This window comes from Oryx dammah, unplaced genomic scaffold, assembly GCF_014754425.2.
Source record: "Oryx dammah isolate SB20612 unplaced genomic scaffold, SCBI_Odam_1.1 HiC_scaffold_23, whole genome shotgun sequence".
Lineage (NCBI taxonomy): Eukaryota > Metazoa > Chordata > Mammalia > Artiodactyla > Bovidae > Oryx > Oryx dammah.
The window spans coordinates 87884017-87905796 of record NW_024070207.1 but is presented as its reverse complement, the minus strand read 5'-3'; the positions used below and the strand labels follow the sequence as shown (position 1 = coordinate 87905796).

At 39.8% G+C, this 21780-nt stretch overlaps 1 protein-coding gene across 8 annotated transcripts in view; it reads right to left on the bottom strand.

Moving 5' to 3' along the window:
- ARHGEF9 (Cdc42 guanine nucleotide exchange factor 9) overlaps positions 1 to 21780 on the bottom strand; it is a 456114-nt gene that overhangs the window by 60920 nt on the left and 373414 nt on the right. For all 8 annotated transcript variants that reach the window (XM_040266119.1, XM_040266118.1, XM_040266121.1 and 5 more), the window contains one exon: positions 4186 to 4418. In XM_040266119.1, the coding sequence (XP_040122053.1) occupies positions 4186 to 4418 (233 nt within the window). The remainder of the gene's footprint in view (positions 1 to 4185; positions 4419 to 21780) is intronic.

The following is a 21780-nucleotide window of genomic DNA, read 5'->3' as shown; positions in this document are numbered from 1 at the left end:
CGCGTGCACTCACACACACACACACGCACCAAAATATCTTTTTTATTCTGAGCCTAATGAATGTTGGCTATTACCAGTTTTTCTTATGGATCTCATTTCTGACTCATACTGAACTTACAATTAACCAATACTTCTTAAATTTCTTTATAATATGCTTTCTAGAAGCTGTTTTTCTCCCAGTTGGTCCTTGAATTGTTGACTTCTTAGACCCAACCACAAAATATTATATTTGTTCCTATTGCATTACAACGTTTTACAGTTACTTGCTCCAATCTATAGTGTAACTACTGTGCTCTGTAAAACTGTCAAAGTTTTGCACTGGCAAGACTATCTTAGCCTGTCATTTAGAAGCAGGGTAGGGTAATGACAGAAGGGGTAGTTGCAGGGCAGAAGCTGCTGACATAAATAAGCACCCCATTGTTTAGGCTCATGTTATTCCACTCTCTGATTTGAGAGCATCAGGAAAATGCCTTAAGCCACCTTCTGGGAAATAAAGCATAGAGTTACACTGTATATCTGGTAGTCACTAGCCACATTTAATTATAATTAAACAAAATTTTAAAATTTAATTATTTAGTTGCACCAGCTACACTTCTCAGTTCTCAATATCCATATGCCAACAGTGTCTGCTGCTATATTAAACCTCACAGATATAGAATGTTTCCATCACTGTACAAAGTCTTATTGGACAGTACTGGAATGAAAATGCTCTACCTGACCCCATGTACTACTCAGCCATGAATTTATCACTGCCACTGTGTCATACTGTCAATCAATAAATAGTTGTGGTCTAGCCTGAACCCTGCTCAGAGCCCTCAGGCTTCCAGAGGGGTCTGAGTCCAGCATCCTAGTGAGGAGACTGATTGAACCAAGATTGTCTTGTTCTAGACAGGTCAGCTAACCTCCCTCTTGCACAGAGCCTTTCTTCTTGTCAGCTTAAGCAAGGTTGGGTCGGGGGGTGAATACATGTCACCCTTCTGTAAACAAAGGTAGCATTATTCTTCACTTATCATTCTCTATCCATCTAATCTTCTCCCCCATAAACTACTCTGACTGCCTACATTTCAGACTTACCTAACTGAATACCTATGTTCCTAAGCCTTCAAGCTGGCAGTAGCCTCAAATTGCCTTCAAATCCACGCTACTCTGACATGCAGTGCAGGAGCTATCACCTTGATACAGCTTCCTAAGGCCGGAAAGAAGGAACTGTCCATGGTCTAGGGATAGTGCTAGGTTCAGTGGGTCACCCCAAATGAGGACAGGGATTGATGTAGCCTGCCACTTGCTGAAACATTCTCTCAGCACACTAGTGCCTGAGGCTGGAAGAGGAGGAGACCAGAGACAAAGGGGGAAAAAAGGCCTTGAGGCAGGGGTTCCACTCACAAGGTGAAGGAGTACAGGAATGGCAAATCCCAGGGAATATTCTATCTTATTGACTCCCACTAAACCCAAAAAGGCCTTAGGATTGCTTTGGCCTAAAAGACTAAAATAGTTTTTGGCTGTGCTTTAAAAACAAATCACCAGGATTCATGTTAATGTGTGGCAAAACCAACACAATATTGTAAAGTAAGAAGAAGAAGAAGAAGAAGAAGAAAAAGAAAAGAAAATGAATTGCCAGTCCAGATTCGATTCATGATACTGGATGCTTGGGGCTGGTGCAGTGAGATCCCAGAGGGATGGTACGGGGAGGGAGGAGGGAGGGGGATTCAGGATGGGGAACACGTGTATACCTGTGGCAGATTCATGTTGATGTATGGCAAAACCAATACAATATTGTAAAGTAATTAACCAATTAAAATAAATAAATTTATATTAAAAAATACATTTGGAGGACTTTTAAAAGCACTTATGCAAATATATAATTTACATAATTAATATCATCAGTCCATAAGTTTAATTTTTAGAGCCTCCTGCTAGGTAGGTTCCATGGAACAGATACTTAGGAGTAGGCAGGAGATGAGCTGTGATATAAAAACATTTGAGAATCACTTTGAATATACTGATTTTAGAACCATTGGTCTGAAAGCTGAGATTTAGGTACAATAGTGGCTGTTTCTGGTCACTTAGCACCTTGACATATACCTGTGGGGGTCATTTAAATTCATCACATCATGAGCGGGCAGAACTAGAAAAGGCCTTCCAGACCTTGTAGTATAATGGCTCACAAATCTTCCTGGGCACTTGGAGGACTGTGTAAAAAGCTAGGCTCCCAGACCACTGTCCATACTTTGTGTCCCTGCTATGCCACAGACTTCCTCTTTGTCATTTTATTTCTTTGGGACTCAGTCTCTCCAGCCATAGATAGAGGAAGTATGACTAGAAAAACTTCCTTTAAGGCCCTTCCCATTTTAGGGCCATAAATGTTTTTCATTTTTATTTTTAATTTAGTGGGGGTTTTTCAGTATCCTATTAGCTCTCACAAGTCTTCTCCTTTGAAAAGTTGGGACTCAGTTTTGGTAATGGGCTATATTAAGTCTTTTAAGTGAGATTTATTCACTTCCAAGTTTCATGTCTGAGTACTCCCATCCCCCAACCAGTAAACAGAATCAAGGAGAAGAGAACACAGAGTCTTCCTTTGCAAAATCTTTCTATACCTACTTCCCTCACAGCCAATGGATCAAGGAAGGCAGAGCTATCACTGGTGGTGTTACTTACACAAACGGAGAGCCCACTGTTGCCACATTTGGTTTCAAATCTGAATCTGTCCAGGGCTTCAGAAACACTGGAGCACATGACCCATGATTTGCTAAAGAAACAATATCAACTTAAAAATGAACCTAGAGATTGACCTAGAAGCTTGACATAAAGCCAGCTGACCCCCACACATGGCCTTATGCAACTAAGTCTGGAAGTCAGCTCCAAGGAAACTAGGCAAGAAAGTTAAATGAAAGTAAGATATGAGCCTGATGAGAATGAGACAAAAACTAAAGGAAATTGGGCAAAGGCCTTCTTTATTCTTGGAGTGCTCAATCAGGAGGAGAGTTGAGAGCTAGGCCAACAAACCTAAGGTCAGATATTTACTATCAATCAAAAGCATGTATAAATAGCCTGGGGGTTCTAGGTCATGAAGTAAATGATATGCAAAACTAGGGGATGGCTTACTGTAGGCCACTCTTATTGCTGGAGATAGCTCCCAGTACGGTGGTTTAGTCCCTCAGTCATGTCTGACTCTGTGACCACCAAGCTTCTCTGATCATGGGATTTCCTAGGCAAGAATATTAGAGTGAGTTGCCATTTCCTTCTCCAGGAAATCTTCCTGACCCAGGGATGGAACCTGCATCTCCTGCTTAGCAGGCAGATCCTTTATCACTGATCCACATGAAAAGCCCAACTTCCAGTACATACCTTACTAATAGGGGATCAGAAGTACTATTTCCATTCAGAGAGATAAATAAAGCTCTTTCATCCTTTTGGGGTTTTCTTGAAAATACTGAAAAAAATTTTAAAAACTTCAGGGGAATTCTCAAGTCTATTTCCCCCTAGTTATGCTCTGGATCTAAGGGGAGGGTACAGTTAGGATGAGGCAGAAGAGGGAGGGAAAGACTAAAGAAGTCCAGGAATGTAGCCTTTCAGAAGAATTCTAAGGTCAGTACAAGCTGAGTAGTCTGTTACCAGGATATTTGACTCTATCAAGCAGAGAATAAAAAGTTGGTTCCCTTGGCTAATTTCCCAAGGTGAGGGAGTGATAAAGAATCTATCTGCCAATGTAGGAGACACAGGGGATGCAGTTTCGCTCCCTGGGTTGGGAACATCCCCTGGAGAAGGAAATGACAACCCACTCCAGTATTCCTGCCTGGAAAATCCCATGGACAGAGGTGCCTGATAGGCTATAGTCCATGGGGTTGCAAAGAGTTGGACATGACTGAACAGCCAAACACCTTCACTTGGCTGAATTCAGGACTAAGGACCAGGCTATAAGCTTCCTGAAGACAGTGTTTTAAGTAGTACAATAATGATGCACACTGATTTTGTGTATATATTTATTTACAAATTTATAAAAAACTCTTATAAACACTACCTCACTTTACACACACACGAGTCTTGAGAAGTAAGCAAGAATATACCATCATCCCATTGTACATATAAGATAACAGCTCAGAAAAGGCAAAAGAACATATACTGTCAATAAGGTCTAACATGTAGAGGAGGTTCTCTCCTTCACTACTGCCTCCCTCAATCCCTTACCTATGGTCCTGGGCGGTATACTTGAGGAGCTCGGCCAACTGTAAGGGATACTTGCAGATCTTCTGTACTGGCGTCAAAAGGAAACCGTCAATAGCAATGTCGATCATTTGCTGCAAGAGGCGACAGGCCTCAAAAAAGTGTTGGTAGCGGCTGTCCTTCATCAGTTTGGAGAGCTCCATACAGGCGTCCAGGTGATTGTTACAGTACTCAGAGTATATCCAGAATCCATCTTGCTGTGAGCAGAGGAAATACGGAGAGAAAAGGAAATGCGACTGAGGACTCCAAAAGAAATTCTGGAGATATGGAATGACAAACTGTCTTCTTATGTAGAAATATAAAAATGAAAACAACATCAGTCTTTTCTAAACTAATTCATAATTTAATAACAAATTATTTGGGAATTAGACAAACTGATTGCAAAAATTCATATATAAAAATAAATAAGTAGGAATATCATGGAAATTCTATAAAAGAAGGCTAATGAGAGGAGACTGACCCTGCAAATAGTAAAACACAATATCATAATAAAATTTGGGCATTGGATCATAGAGGTAGGTCAGAGGTCTATTTCTTGTAGTGGCAGACTAAATAGTTTTAGATGAAACTTAATCAATGAGAAAAGCTAGAAAATCTGGAAAAACATAATAAATTTCTGTTTGAATGAATCACATCATCCAGAGTTTCTAATTGTCTCCAAAGAATAGTCTGTAGGAAATACACCATGGAATTTTGAGTAAAGAGGAGTGATGGATGCAAGTTAAACACAAACGGCTGAGGAAAACAGTGTGTGTGTGTGTGTGTGTGTGTGTGTGTGTACATGTAAAGAAGGGAGGAGGAGAAGGTAAGGGGAATATATTCAAATGATATACCAAAATCAGAGGAATGTTAATATTAGAGGAATCTGGGTAAATGGCATTTTTCATTTCATTGCACTTCACTTTAGTGCACTTCACTGATATGTTTTTCACAAATTGAAGGTTTGGGAGAAAGACTTGGTTGAGGAAGTCTATAGGCATCATTTTTCCAATAGCATTTGTTCACTTTATGCCTCTGTGCCACATTTTGGTATTTCTTGCAATGTTTCAAACTTCTCCCCTGTTATTATATTTGTTATGGTGACCTATGATCAGTGATCTTTGATGTTAATATTGTAATTTTTGGTGAATGCTACAAACCTATATAACAAGGTGAATGCAATACATAAGTGTCGTGTGTTCTGCCTACTCCACTGTTCCCCTATCTCTTTCTTCTCTGGCCTCACTATTCCCTAAGACACAACAATACTGAAGTCAAGTCAATTTATAACTCTGCAATGATCTCTAGAGTTCAAGTGAGAGGAAGCATTATATATCTCTAACTTAAATCAAAAGCTAGAAATAATTAGACTTAGGAAGGAAGGCATATCAAAAGCTGAGACAGGCTAAAAGCTATAACTGTTGCATTATATAGTTATTAGCCAAGTTGTGAATGCAAGGAAAACATTCTTGAAGGAAACTAGAAGTGCTACTCCAGTGAACACACAAATGATAGAAAGTGAAAACAACCTTATTGCTGATATGGAGAAAGGTTAAATGGTCTGGATAGATCAAACTAGCCTAACCCAGAGCAAGATTCTAACTCTCTTCAATTCTGCAAAGGCTGAAAGAGATGTGAAAGCTGCAGAGAAAAGAGTGAAGCTGAGATAACAAGGTGGTGGTGGAGTAGGTGGACATGGAGTACATCTTTCTCCACAGATACATCAGGAATACACCTTCAGACACAGAAGTGCATGCAGAACACCAGCTGAGAGTGGACAGGAGTACCTGACCAGTGGAAAAGAATATATAGAATCATGCAAAAATTGGTAAAATGAAGAAACTAAGGGTAAAAACAGGAGTATTAGTAGGACTGGATCTACCCTCAGCAGGTGGGGGAACTGAAGCAGGGGTCTGATCCTCACAATGGGGCAACTGTCTGAGTCACAGGAGAAACATTCAAGGCTGAGAGTAAAACAGCTGATCTGTGGCAGCCTAAATGGAATGACAATCAGACAGTCCTTGACACAGCCATACATACCCTGGACAGGGATGCAGGTCCCCTGGAAGGTGTAGCAGCTGGGAGCTGGAGTTTAGGGATTCTGGAGTAAGCCCATTGCAAGGGCTGCTGTTGACTGCAGAAAGACACATCGAGGGGATGTGAGGGAGGAGATCATGGGGGGAAATGTCTATGGAGGGAAGTTGGAAAACCAGGCAGCCATGGAAGCAAGGTGATACTCCTGAGTCACGCATAGGGGGTGGAGCCTTCACCATAGCCTGTCTCTCCCCACATGCCAGCATCTGCAGCTGAACAATAGAGAGGGTGGCCCATCAAATACCTCATACTCTGAACTACAAAGTAGGACCCCACTCAGGGTGCCCTTTTAAGTGCCTAATGCACCAATCTATAGAGTAGACTCCAGTCAGGGGGGCCTCTCTATGTGCCTGACGTGACAAACAACAGAGAAGGACCCCAGGCAAGGGATCCCTCTAAGTGCCTGAACAGGTGGAGCTATGGAGAAAGACTGGCCAAAGAGGCCTTCTGATCACCAGCTACAAGAGGCTTGAAAAAAGACTGATAGGGCCATAACTCCTGCCGTGGAGGCAGTTTGTGTACCTGAACACTTGGCGCTGCCAAGGTCCCTGCAAGCCAAGCAGCTGCACCACCTTAATGCTCAACTCTCACTGGGGCAGAGCTGCCACAGACAAAAAAAATAAGTCTTGTGTTTACACACACAAGTTTGCTTTGGTCTTGTCTGACTCTTTGCGTCGCTGTAGACTGTGGCATGCCAGGCTTCTCTGTCAGAGATGGGGTTCTCCAGGCAAGAATACTAGAGCTTATTGGTCAATACTGGTTGCCATACCCATTTAGAACACTATATTTCCTGCTGCCCTAGCCTCCAATCCCCCTGAGTATCTGGTGCTGCCAGAACTCCTGCAACCCAAGCAGATGCACCACTTCCACACCTGGCCCTCACAGGGGCAAACCCAAGCCCTCCAGGGCAACCTCAGGAGCTAAACCCCAGTGGATGACACATGGGTAGAGGTGGAAATAAAGCCACAATTGAAACCCAATGGCAGTGTGGCTAAGGAAGAAGACCCAAAACCTTCCCAATAGATGTACAAGCTGCAGATTAAATCCACATGATAAAATAAGCCGACTCTGTGTCTGTGGAATATATAAAAGGCCATTGAGAGCTCCCACAAAAGAAACCGCACTAGCTCTGATAGCTGTGGACATTGGAGGAAAGAACACACAAGAGTAGGACCAGATTAGAATCTGAGCAGCCCCCACAGCAGGTCCAGAGATCAGTACAGTGTTGGATGACAACCTAGGGAGGTAAGGTGAACTGTGATTCCCAGAGCGGGAAAGGACTCTGACAGCAGACTCAAGAAAATCACTTATTACTCTTATTTTTTGACTTGTTCTATAGATTCTTTTGGATTTTATTATTTTTTTTATTTTTTTCTCCCCTCTGTTATAGTTGTCAATTTTATTGGCACTAAGAAACCCAATTAAGCTTTGGAGTTTTTTTTTTTTTCTTTTTCCTCAGTCACATTTTTTATTATTGTCATAAAACTCTGCCTCTATGTTTGGCGTTTGCAGTTCTGTGGAGTTTTCCTCTTTTTTTTTTTTAACTTTTTCTGTTTTTTTAATTTTAATTTTTTAAACCTATTATTATTTTTCTACATTTATTCCTTTGTTTGCTTTTCCTACTGTACTTTTCCCCTTGCAGTTAATCTTTAATGTATAGAAATCTTCTTCATCTATCTTTATTTAACTTTGCATATCTCTTATTTCTTTCTCTCCTTTCCTCTCAACATATTTGTTAGTTTTACTTTCATTGCTTTATTTCCCAATAGGCACCTTGCTTTAGTTTCGTTTTCCAGTTTGAGCTTTAATTAGTTTTGTTCTGGTAGGTACAATTTTTGGTTTCCTTTGTTCACCAGGTCAGTATATTGCAGTTAATTTTTGTTGGATTGTTTTGATTTTTCTTATGTGTCTATATGTATATGTGTATATTTAGTCACACTTTCTATTGTTGTTATAAACCTCTGCCTCTACATTGGGCTTTTGCAGTTGTGTGGAGTTTTCTTCTTTTTTCCCCTTTTTTCTTTCTTCTTCCATTTTTTTTCTCATTTCTCTTTTTTATAATTGTAATTTTTTAAACCTATTATATTATTTCTAAATTTATTCTTTTTTTTTGCTTTTCCTACTGTTCTTTTCCCCTTGCAGATAATCTGTAATGTATATAAATCTTCTTCATCTAACTCTATTTAACTTTGCATATCTATTCTTTCTTTGTTAAAAAAATTAATTTATTTATATTAATTGGAGGCTAATTACATTACAATGTTGTAGTGGTTTTTGCCACACATTGACATGAATCAGCCATGGGTGTAAATGTGCTCCTCATCCTGAACCCCCCCCCATCCCATCCCTCAGGGTCATGCTAGTGCACCGGCCCTGAGCACCCTGTCTTGGGCATCAAATCTGGACTAGTGATCTGTTTCACATATGATAATATACCTGTATCAACACTATTCTCTCAAATCACCCCATCCTTGTCTTCTCCCACAGAATCCAAAAGACTGTTCTATACTTCTATATCTCTTTTGCTGTCTCGCATATAGGATCATCATTACCATCTTTCTAAATTCCATATATATGTGTTAATATACTACACTGGTGTTTTTCTTTCTGACTTCTTCACTCTGTAAAATAGGCTCCAGTTTCATCCACCTCATTAGAACTGATTCAAATGAATCCTTTTAATGGCTGAGGAATAATTAACTATGTATATGTACCACCGCTTTCTCATCCATTCGTCTGCCCATGGACATCTAGGTTGCTTCCATGTCCTGGATATTGTAAACAGTGTAGTGATGAACACTGGTGTACACGTGTCTCTTTCAATTCTGGTTTCGTTGGTGTGTATGCCCAGCAGTGGGATTGTTGGGTCATATGGCAGTTCTAGTTTCCAGGTTTTTACAGAATCTCCACATGGTTCTCCATAATGGCTGTACTAATTTGCATTTCCACCCTATCTCTTCCTCTTTGGTTTGGTGGGCATTTACCATGTTCCTTTACCTGCTGAATATATCTCTGCCTTTTCATCTTGTTTATACTCCTGTGTTTGGGGTGGCCTTTGTGTATGCTGCAAGTTTGTGGTTCCTCTTTATTGTCAAGGTTCCTCCCTGTGGGTGGGGTTGGACAAGTGGCTTGTCAAGGTTTCCTGGTTAGGGAAGCTTGAGTTGGTGTTCTGGTGTGTGGAGCTGGATCTCTTCTCTCTGGAGTGCAATGAAGTGTCCAGTAGTGAATTTTGAGGTCTATGTGCTTGGTGTGACTTTGGGCAGCTTGTATATTAATCCCCAGGGCTATTTTCCCATGTTGCTGGAAAATTAGTGTGGTATGTCTTGTTCTGGAATTTGTTGGTGCTTGGGTGGACCTTGGTTTCAGAGTGAGTATGGAGGCTTTTGGATGAGCTCTTTTTACTTAATGTTCCCTGGAACCAGGAGTTTTCTGGTGTTCTCAGGTTTTGGATTTAAGCCTCCTGCCTCTGGTTTTCAGTGTTATTCTTACAGTAGCCTCAAGACTTCTCCATCTATATTGCACCAATGATAAAACATCTAGGTTAATGGAGAAAAGATTCTCCACACTGAGGGACACCCAGAGAGGTTCACAGAGTTACATGGAGAACAGAAGAGGGAGGAAGGTGATAAAGGTGACCAGGAAGAGAAGAGGGGAAGTCAAAAGGAGAGAGACAGATCTAGCCAGTAATCAGTTCCCTAACTGTTCTCCACAGCCTGGAATACTGAAAAAGATTCACAGAATTGGGTAGAGAAGAGAAGGGGGAGGGAGGAGATAGAAGTGACCTGGGGGAGAAAAAGGAGAGTCAAAAGGGGGAGAGGACAATCAAGCCAGTAATCACACTCCTAAGTAAAAATGGGTACTGAAGATTGGATTCTTAAAGGTACAAAATTGATAATAAATACAAAAGCCAAAGATTAAAAATCTAGAGTAGACATTAGACTGTCAAAAATACAATATTAAAAAAAAATCTCAAAAATTATTAAAAATATATGTGAAATTTGCTTTAAAAATAAGGTCTTTTTTGCAAGATAATAGTAGATTATCACATGAAAATTAAAGGAGTAATAAAGGACTTAAAATGAAAAAATTAAAAAATGATAATAGTAAAATATATCTAGGAATTTTTCTGGAGCTGTTGTAGGCAGTGTGGGATGTGGGATCAGTTCAGTTTCAGATAGTTCCTTGCTCCAGCTTATACTTCTTCTCAAGGGCCCTTATACTTCTTCTCAATAGGCCCTTTCCAATGTAGGCAGTGCTAACTACAGGGTTTTAATTTGTTGCAATTGGTACTTCCAAAGCGGTTCCCTCTGTTTATTTTGGCTTCTGTTTGCAAGTCTCTTCAGTGTCTAATTTCTGCCCCGACACAAGGGGGCGAACAGGGTCACTTATTTAGGCTTACTTGTTCAGTTGTGCTGTAGGGAGGGAGGAACAATGCAAACAAATATCACTGGAGTATATGGGGAGTGCTCACAGTGTCTGGGCCACAGTGGGTTTGAGCCCACTCATGGCGTGTGTGCTTTCCTGGTCTACACTGCTCAGGCTCCAGGTTGCTCTGCAGGGGAACTGTCAAAAGCAGGCCCTGGGTTGCATGCACTTCCGAGGTCTAAGCCGCTCAGGTTCAGGTTCTGTGGTACTCCACAAAGGCACAGACTCGGTTGGGCCTGTGTTTTGTGCCCTTCCCAGGTCAGAACAGCTCATGCGACCAGTTGTTTGGTGAGTGCACTCTCCCCAGGAGTGTGGTGCAGCTTATCGCCTCCCCAGTCCCAGCCCCTCAGTTTCCTGGGTGCGCAGTGGGAGCACCATCTCAGGTGTGCTGTGGGTCTCTTCTGGGGAGCTGATCTCTGACTGCAACCCTCCTGGCAAATGGCAACCATCCAGGATCCCAGGAAGACTTTGTTAGCAACAGGTAGCCTGCTTGCAGATTGGTAGAGGATGCCATCTCTTGGGCTGAGATTGCCCCTTTCCAGTTCTGGCTGTCACTGGCTGCCTCTCTGCTTCCGGAAGGGGATGGGCCGGTCTACAGGCAGCTAGCTCTCTTCTGGTATTCGCTCAGTCCTGTATTCTGTGAGCAGGCCGGGCAGTGCCTTAGGTTAAAGCTTTTCATGGGAAAGTTCTCTGTCTCTCCCTCTCTTTTTTTTCCTCTCTCTCTCTGGCTGTCTCACAGTTTGGGTTGCTATCTCACCTTAGCTCCCTCAGATTATCCTCAGGGCATTCAGGCCTGGTCCTTACCCTAAGCAATGCAGCCCGCACCTCCTTGCTCAGTCCCCGCTTGCTGGTGGTGAATGTGCTGGTGTGGGCTACTTCTCCGCTGGAAGTGGCAGTTAGGTGCATAATCTGTGGGTTTTATTTATTTATTTTTTCCTCCCGGTTATGTTGCTCTCTGAGATTCCAAAACTCCCCACAGACCCACTGGTGAGAGGGTTTCCTGGTGTTTGGAAACTTCTACTCTTTCACGACTCCCTCCTCAAGATGGGTCTCCATCCCTAACTCTTTTGTCTCTCTTTTTATCTTTTATATTTTGTCCTGGCTCCTTTTGAAGAGAATGGGCTGCATTTCTGGATGCCTGGTGTCCTCTGCCAGGGTTCAGAAGTTATTTTGTGGAACTGGTTCAGCGTTCAAATGATCTTTCGATGAATTTGTGGGGGAGAAAGTTGTCTCCCCATCCTACTCCTCCACCATCTTAGGACCACCCGCCTCTTTCTTTCTTTCCTTTCTTTCCTTTCCTCTCAACATATTTGTTAGTTTTCTTTTCATTGCTTTATTCCCCACCTGGCACCTTGCATTAGTTTTGTTTACCAGTTTGTGCTTAATTTAGTTTTGTTCTTAACTGGTAAATATATTTTTTTATTTCCTTGGTTCTCTGGATCAATCTACTGTACTTTATTTTTGTTGGACTATTTCCATTTTGCTCATGGGTGTATATGTATATGTATATATTCCATTATTTTAATTACTATGTACCTGATTTTGTAACTGCCATTTGTCTGGGGTTCACCTTTGGTTTCTTGCTTTTGGATATTTGTTTTACTCTCCTTTAATGGCATAACAAACCACTTATGGAATCTTCATTCCTGACCAGAGATCAAACCCCAAGACTTTGGAGTGGGAGCACTGACTCCAAGAACCTCGAGTACCAGAGAACTAACCCTGCTGCTGCTGCTGCTGCTAAGTTGCTTCAATCGTGTTTGACTCTGTGCAATCCCATAGACGGAAGCCCACCAGTCTCCCCTGTCCCTGGGATTTTCCAGGCAAGAACACTAACCTTAGGAATATCAAATAGTGAGAACTCCCGCAAAGGAAACCACTTGACTATATCACCTGGCATCATCCAACAACCAGTAACACCTGTGTAGGACGCCTGGTCTAAACAACAAACAAAACAAAAATACAAACCAAATCATCAGCATACAGGAGTACCACCTCACTCAGCCTTGCCCACAAGAAGAAAAACAAACAATCAAACAAAAACTTAGCACAAATCTCACCCTATACAAAGTTCACACAAAGCACTGGACCAACCTTAGGAGGGCAGAAACCAAAAGGAAGAAAGAATTCAACCTTCTTCAAGGAAAGAATTCAACTTTCTTTGAAGCCTGGGAAAAGGAGACCCCAAACACAATAACTTAAAAAAAAAAAGGCAGAGAAATACTGCATAAATGAAATAACAAATTAGAAACACAGAAGTCCAAATAAATGAAGAGGAAATAGGAAAAATACCTGGAAAAGAATTCAAAATAATGATAGTAAAGATGATCAAAAACCTTGAAAACAAAATGGAGAAAATGCAAGAATCAATTAACAAAGACCTAGAGGAATTAAAGAATAAACATACAGAGACTAACAACACAATTACTGAAATTAGAAATATTCTAGAAGGAAACAATAGAAGAATACCTGATTCAGAATAATGAATCAGTGAGCTGGAAGATAAAATGGTGAAAATAACTTCTGAAGAGCAGAACAAAGTAAAAAGAATGAAAAGAGCTGAGGACAGTCTCAGAAAGCTATGGAACCATATCAAGTGAACCAACATTTGAATTATAGGGGTCCCAGAAGAAGAAGAAGAGAAAAAGAAAGGGTATGAGAAAACTTCTGAAGAGATTATAGTTGAAAATTTCCCCAACATGGAAAAGGAAATAGCCAATCAAGTCTAACAGGCACAAGGAGTCCCATACAGGATAAACCCAAGCAGAAACATGCCAGGACACATACTAATCAAACTAACAAAGATGAAACACAAAGAAAGAATATTAAAAGCAGCAAGGGAGAAACAACAAGTAACATACAAGGGAAACCCCATATGCTGAACAGCTGATCTTTCAGTAGAAACTCTGCAGGCCAGAAGGGAATGGCAGGATATATTTAAAGGACTGAAAGGGAAAAATCTACAACCAAGGTTACTGTACTCAGCAAGGATCTCATTCAAAATTGATGAAGAAATCAAAAGCTTTTCAGACAAGTAAAAGTTAAGAGAATTCAGTACCAGCAAACAGCTTTACAACAAATGTTGAAGGGACTTCTATAGTAAAGAAATACAACAGAAGAAAAAAGATCTACAAAATCAACCACAAATAATTAGAAAATGGCAATAGGGATAAATATATCTATAATTACTTTAAATGTAAATGGATTAAATGCTCCAACCAAAAGACAAAAACTGGCTGAATGGATACAAAACCAAGATCCATATATATGTTGTTTACAAGAAATCCACCTCAGACCTCAAGACACATATAGACTGACAGTAAGAGGATGGGAAAATATATTCCATGCAAATGGGAAGCAAAAGAAACATGGAGTAGCAATCCTCATATCAGACAAAACAGACCTTAAAATAAAGGAGATTACAAGAGATAAGGAAGGCTACTACACAATGACCAAGGGATCAGTCCAAGAGGAAGACATAACAATTGTAAATATCTCTGCACCCAACATAGGAGCACCTCAATACATAAGACAAACACTAACAGACATAAAAGGAGAAATTGACAGTAACACAATAATAGGAGGAGACTTTAACACCCTACTCACACCAATGGACAGATCATCAAAAAAGAAAATTAATAGGGAAACACAAACTCCTAAATGATACATTAGATGAGATGGATCTCACTGGTATCTTCAGGACATTCCATCCAAATGAAGAAGAATATACCTTCTTTTCAAGTGCACATGGAACATTCTCCAGGATAGACCATATCTTGTTTCACAAATCAAACCTCAGTAAATTTAAGAAAATTGAAATCATATATAGCATCTTCTCTGACCAAAATGCTGAGACTAGATATCAATTACAATTTAAAAAATTGTAAGAAAAACAAACACGTGGTGATTAAACAACATGTTTCTACGTTACCAACAGGTTACTGAAGAAATCAAAAGGGAAATAAAAAAATTTCAGAAACATATGACAATGAAAACACAACTCAAAACCTATGAGATGCAACAAAAGCAGTTCTAAGACAGAAGTTTATAGCAATACAATGCTATCTCAAAAAACAAGAAAAATATTGAATAGACAACCTAACTTTATACCTAAAGCAACTGGGAAAAGAAGAAAAACACAATCCCAAAATTAGTAGAAGGAAATAAATCATAAAGATCCTAGCAGAAATAAAGGAAAAAGAACTGAAAGAAACAGTAGTAAAGATTAATAAAACTAAAAGCTGGGTCTTTGTGAAGATAGAATTGACAAACCCATAGCCAGATTCATCAAGGAAAAAAGAGAGAAGAATCAAATCAACAAAATTAGAAATGAAAAAGTAGAGGTTACAACAGACAATGCAGAAATACAAAGGATTATAAGGGACTATTATGGACAACTATTTGGCAATAAAATAGATAACCTAGAAGAAATGGACAGATTTTTAGAAAATTTCAATCTTCCAAGACTGAATCAGGAAGAAATAGAATTATGAACAACCCAATTACAAGCACTGAAATGAAGCTGTGATCAAAAATCTCTCAAAAGAACAAAAGCCCAGGACAAGATGACTTCACCAGAGAATAATACCAAACATTTTGAGAAGAGATAATGCCTATCCTTCTAAAACTCTTCCAAAAATTGCAGAAGGAGGAACACTTCCAAACTCACTCTATGAGACCAGCATCACCCTGATACCAAAACCAGACAGACACTAAAAAAGAAAACTAAAGACCGATATCACTGATGAACATAGATGCAAAAATCTTCAAGAAAATTTTAGCAAACAGAATTTAGCAACACATCAAAAAGCTCATACACCATGATCAAGTTGGCTTTATTCCAGGGATGCAAGGATTCTTCAATATATGGAAATCAATAAATGTGATAGATCATATTAACAAACTGAAAGATAAAAACCATATGGTAATCTCAATCGATGCCAAAAAAGTCTTTGATAAAATTTAGCACCTATTTATGATCAAACTCTTCAAAAAATGGGCATAGAAGGCACCTACCTCAACATAGTGAAGGCCATATATGATAAGCCTAAGCAAACATTATTCTCAAAGGTGAAAAACTGAAAGCATCCCCCCTAAGATCAGGAACAAGACAAGGGTTTCCACTTTTGCCACTATTATTCAACATAGTTCTGTAAGTCCTTGCTACAGCATTCAGAGAAGAAAAAGAAATAAAAGGAAGCTATATTGAAAAAGAAGAACCAAAGCTCTCACTGTTTGCAGATGACATGATTCTGTATATAGAAAACCCAAAAGATCATATCAGAAAATTACTAGAGCTAATCAGTGAATTTAGCAAAGTTGCAGGACACAAAATCAATACACAAAAATCACTTGCATTTCTATATACTAACAATGAAAAATCAGAAAGAAAAACTAAGTTATCAATCCCATTCATCATTGCAACAAAAAGAATTAAATAGGAATAAACTTACCTAAGGAGACAAAAGTACTGTACATAGATAATTATAACATACTAATGACAGAAATCAAAGATGACATAAACAGATGAGAGATATTCCATATTCCTAGGTAAGAAAAATCAATATTGTGAAAATGAGTATATTTCCAAATGCAATGTACAGATTTAATGCTATCCCTATCAAATTACCAATGGCATTTTTCACATAATTAGAACAAAAAATTTCACAATTCATAGGGAAACACAAAAGACTCCAAATAGCCAAAACAGTCTTGAGAAAGAAGAATCGAGCTAGAGGAATCAAGCTTCCTGACTTCAGGTTATACTACAAAGCTACAGTTATCAAGACAGTATGGTACTGTCACAAAAACAGAAAGATAGACCAATGGAACAAGATAGAAAGCCCAGAAGTAAACTCATGATGCAAGAATATACAATGGGGCAAAGACAGCCTCTTCAATAAATGGTGCTGGGAAAACTGGACAGCTAAATGTAAAAGAATGAAATGAGAACATTTCCTAACACCATACACAAAGATAAACTCAAAATGGATTAAAGACATAAATGTAAGACCAGAAACTATAAAACTCATAGAGGAAAACACAGGCAGAACAGTGAATGACATAAATCAAAGCAAGATCTGCTATGACCCACCTCCTAGAGTAATAGAAATAAAAACAAAAGTAAACAAGTGGGACCTGATTAAACTTAAAAGCTTTTGTACAGCAAGGAAACTATAAGCAAGGTGCAAAGACAACCTTCAGATATGGGAGAAAATACCAGCAAATGAACTGACAACAGTGACAATGGCCCTCCTCAAAAGCTCTACAAACAATAAATGATGGAAAGGATGCAGAGGAAAGGGAACACTCTTGCACTGTTGGTGGGAATGTAAATTGATACAGCCACTTCCAATTCCTTAAAAACCTAGGAATTAAACCACCACACGATCCAGCAATCCTACTCCTAGGCATATACACTGTTCAGTTCAGTTCAGTCGCTCAGTCGTGTCCAACTCTTTGCGACCCCATGAATCACAGCATGCCAAGCCTCTCTGTCCATCACCAATTCCCAGAGTTCACTCAGACTCACGTCCATCGAGTCAGTGATGCCATCCAGCCATCTCATCCTCAGTCGTCCCCTTCTCCCCCTGCTCCCAATCCCTCCCAGCATTAGAGTCTTTTCCAATGAGTCAACTCTTCGCATGAGTGGCCAAAGTACTGGAGTTTCAGCTTTAGCATCATTCCTTCCAAAGAAATCCCAGGGCTGATCTCCTTCAGAATGGACTGGTTGGATCTCCTTGCAGTCCAAGGGACTCTCAAGAGTCTTCTCCAACACCACAGTACAAAAGCATCAATTCTTCAGTGCTCAGCCTTCTTCACAGTAAATTCTCACATCCATACATGACCACAGGAAAAACCATAGCCTTGACTAGATGGACCTTAGTCGGCAAAGGAACGTCTCTGCTTTTGAATATGCTATCTAGGTTGGTCATAACTTTTCTTCCAAGGAGTAAGTGCCTTTTAATTTCATGGGTGCAATCACCATCTGCAGTGATTTTGGAGCCCCCCAAAATAAAGTCTGACACTATTTCCACTGTTTTCCCATCTATTTTCCATGAAGTGATGGGACCGGATGCCATGATCTTCATTTTCTGAATGTTGAGCTTAAGCCAACTTTCTCACTCTCCACTTTCACTTTTATCAGGAGGCTTTTTAGTTCCTCTTCACTTTCTGCCATAAGGGTGGTGTCATCTGCATGTCTGAGGTTATTGATATTTCTCCTGGCAATCTTGATTCCAGCTTGTGTTTCTTCCAGTCCAGCGTTTCTCATGATGTACTCTGCATAGAAGTTAAATAAACAGGGTGACAATATACAGCCTTGACGTACTCCTTTTCCTATTTGGAACCACTCTGTTGTTCCATGTCCAGTTCTGACTGTTGCTTCCTGACCTGCATACAGATTTCTCAAGAGGCAGGTCAGGTGGTCTGGTATTCCCATCTTTCAGAATTTTCCATAGTTTGTTGTGATCCACACATTCAAAGGCTTTGGCATAGTCAATAAAGCAGAAAGAGATGTTTTTCTGGAACTCTCTTGCTTTTTCCATGATCCAGCAGATGCTGGCAATTTGATCTCTGGTTCCTCTGCCTTTTCTAAAACCAGCTTGAGCATCAGGAAGTTCACGGTTCATGTATTGCTGAAGCCTGGCTTGGAGAATTTTGAGCATTACTGTACTAGCATGTGAGATGAGTGTAATTGTGTGGTAGTTTGAGCATTATTTGGCATTGCCTTTCTTTGGGATTGGAATGAAAACTGACCTTAAGGAAACCAAAATTGAAAGAGACACGTGTATCCCATTGTTCATTGCAGCACTATTTACAATAGCTAGAACATGGAAGCAACTGGAAGCAACGTAGATGACCATCGATAGATGAATAGATAAAGAAATTGTGGTATATATACACAATGGAATATTACTCAGCTATAAAAAGGAATGCCTTTTGAGACAGTTTTGATGAGGTGGATGAACCTAGAACCTATTATACAGAGTGAAGTGAGTCAGAAAGAGAAAGATAAATACCATATTCTTACACATATACACAGAATCTAGAAAAATGGTACTGAAGAATTTACTTACAGGGCAACAGTGGAGAAACAGACATAGTGGAATAGACTTATGGACATGGGGAGAGGAGGAGTGGTTAGATGTATGGAAAGAGTAACATGGAAACTTACATTACCATATGCAAAACAGATAGCCAATGGGAATTTTCTGTATGGTTCAGGAAACTCAAACAGGGGCTCTGTATCAACCTAGAGGGGTGGCATGGTGAGGGAGATGGGAGAGAGCTTCAAAAGGGGATATATGTATACCTATGACTGATTCTTGTTGAGGTTTGACAGAAAACAGTAAAATTTTGTAAAGCAATTATCCTACAATAAAAAATAAATTAATTTTTTAAAAAAGAGTGAAGCTATCAGAGTTCAGCTCATGAGATCTAAGGAAAGATGCCATCTCCATAACATAAAACATAAGGTAAAGCAGTAAGTACTAATGTAGAAGCTGCAGCAAGTAATATAGAAGATGTAGCTAAGATAGTAAAGTGGCTACACTAAACAACAGATTTTCAATGTAGACAAAGCAGCCTTCTGTAGAAAAATTATGCTGCTAGGACTTTTAAAGCTACAAAGGAAGTTAACACCTGGCTGCAAAACTGCAAAGGGCAGTTGATTCTTTTGTTATGAGTTAATATAGCTCCAGTGGCTTTAAGTCCAAGTCAGTGCTCTTTTATCATTATGAAATCCTGACGTCTTTAAGTATTATGTTAGATCTACTTTGCCAGTGCTCAATAAATGGAACAACAAAACCTAATTTACTGAATATTTTAGGCCAGATGTTGAGACTTCCTCAGAAAAAAATTTTATCAACATTGACAGTTCCTAAGAGCTCTGAGAGTGATGTACAATGAGATTAATGGTGTTTTCATGCCTGAAGTTGACTGGTTCTATGAAGACCTAAAGACCTTCTAGAACTAACACCAAACAAGATGTATTTTTCATTGCAGGGGATTGGAATGCAAAAATAGGAAGTCAACAGATACCTGGAGTAACAGGCAAGTATGACTTAGGAGTAAAGATTCCATGGTAGCTCAGCTGGTAAAGAAACCGCCTGCAATGTAAGAGACCCCTGTTTGATTCCTGGATCAGGAAGATCCACTGGAGAAGGGATAGGTTACCTACTCCATTATTCTTGGGCTTTCCTAGTGGCTCAGGCTCATAAAGAATATGACCACAATGTGCGAGACCTGGGCTTGATCCCTGGGTTGGGAAGATATCCTGGAGAAGGGAATGGTTGCCCACTTCAGTATTCTGGCCTGGAGAATTCCCTGGACTGTATAGTCCATGGGGTTGCAAAGAGTTGGATACAACTGAGTGACTTTCACTTTCACTTTCTTTCATGACCTTGGAATACAAAATGAAGCAGGCCAAAGTCTAACAAAGTTTCAACAAGAGAACACACTGGTCATAGCAAACATCCTCTTCCAACACAAGAGACGACTCTACACATGGACGTCACCAAATTATCAATACCAAAATCAGACTGATTACATTCTTTGCAGCTGAAGATGGAAAAGCTCTCTACAGTCACCAAAAACAAGACGTGGAGCTAACAGTGGCTCATATCATGAACTTCTTACTGCAAAATTCAACTTAAATTGAATAAAGTAGGGAAAACCACTAGGCAATTGAGGTATGATCTAAATCAAATTCCTTATGATTATACAGTGGAGGTGATGAATAGATTCAAGGGATTAGATCAGATAGAGTGCCTGAAGAACTATGGATAGAGGTTTAAACATAGTAGAGGAGGTGGTGATCAAAACCATCCCCAAGAAAAAGAAATGTAAAAAAGGCAAAATGGTTGTCTGAAGAGGCCTTACAAAGAGCTGAGGAAAGAAGAGAAGTGAAAGAAAAGGGAGAAAGGGAAAGATATAACCAATTGAATCAAGAGATCAAAAGAATAGAAAGGTAAGATAAGAAAGACTTCTTAATTGAACAACGCAAGAAAGGGAAAGATCTCTTCAAGAAAACCGGAGGTATCAAGGGAATATTTCATACAAGGATGGGCACAATAAAGGACAGAAACGGTAAGGAACTAACAGAAATTGAAGAGATTAAGAAGAGGCGGCAAGAATACACAGAACTATACAAAGAAAATCTTAATGATTTGGATAACCACTGTGGCATGGTCACACACCTACATTCAGACATCCTGGAGTGTGAAGTCAAGTGGGCTAAGGAAGCATCACTACAAACAAAGCTAGTGGAGGTGAGGGAATTCCAGCTGAGCTATTTCAAATACTAAAAGATGATGCTGTTAAAGTGCTGCACTTAATATGTTAGCAAATTTGGAAAACTCAGCAGTGGCCACAGGACTGGAAAAGATCAGTTTTCATTCCAATCCCAAAGAAGGGCAATGCCAAAGACTGCTCAGACTACTGAACAATAGTGCTCATTTCACATGCTAGAAAGGTAATGCTCAAAATCCTAGCTAGACTTCAGTGATATGTAAATTTAGAATTTCCAGACGTACAAGTTGGATTTACAAAAGGCAGAAGAACCAGAGATCAAATTGCCAACATTCACTGGATCACAGAGAAAGCAAGAGAATGTAGAAAAACATCAACTTCTGCTTCGTTGACTATGCTAAAGTCTTTGAATGTGTGGATCACAACAAACTGTCGAAAATTCTTAAAGAGATGGGAATATCCGACCACCTTATCTGTCTCCTGAGAAGGCTGCACACAGGTCAAGAAGCAACAGTCAGAACTGGACATGGAACCATGTACTGGTTCAAAATTGACAAAGGAGTACATCAAGGCTGTATATTGTCACCCTGCTCATTTAACTTAGATGCAGAGTATACCACGTGAAGCACCAGGCTGGATGAAACACAAGTTGGAATCAAGATTGCTGGAAGAAATATCAATAACCACAGATATGCAGATGACACTACCCTAATGGCAGAATGTTCAGAAGAACTTAAGAGCCTCTTGATAAAGGTGAAAAAGGAATGTGAAAAAACTGTCTTAAAGCTCAACACTCAAGACACTAAGATC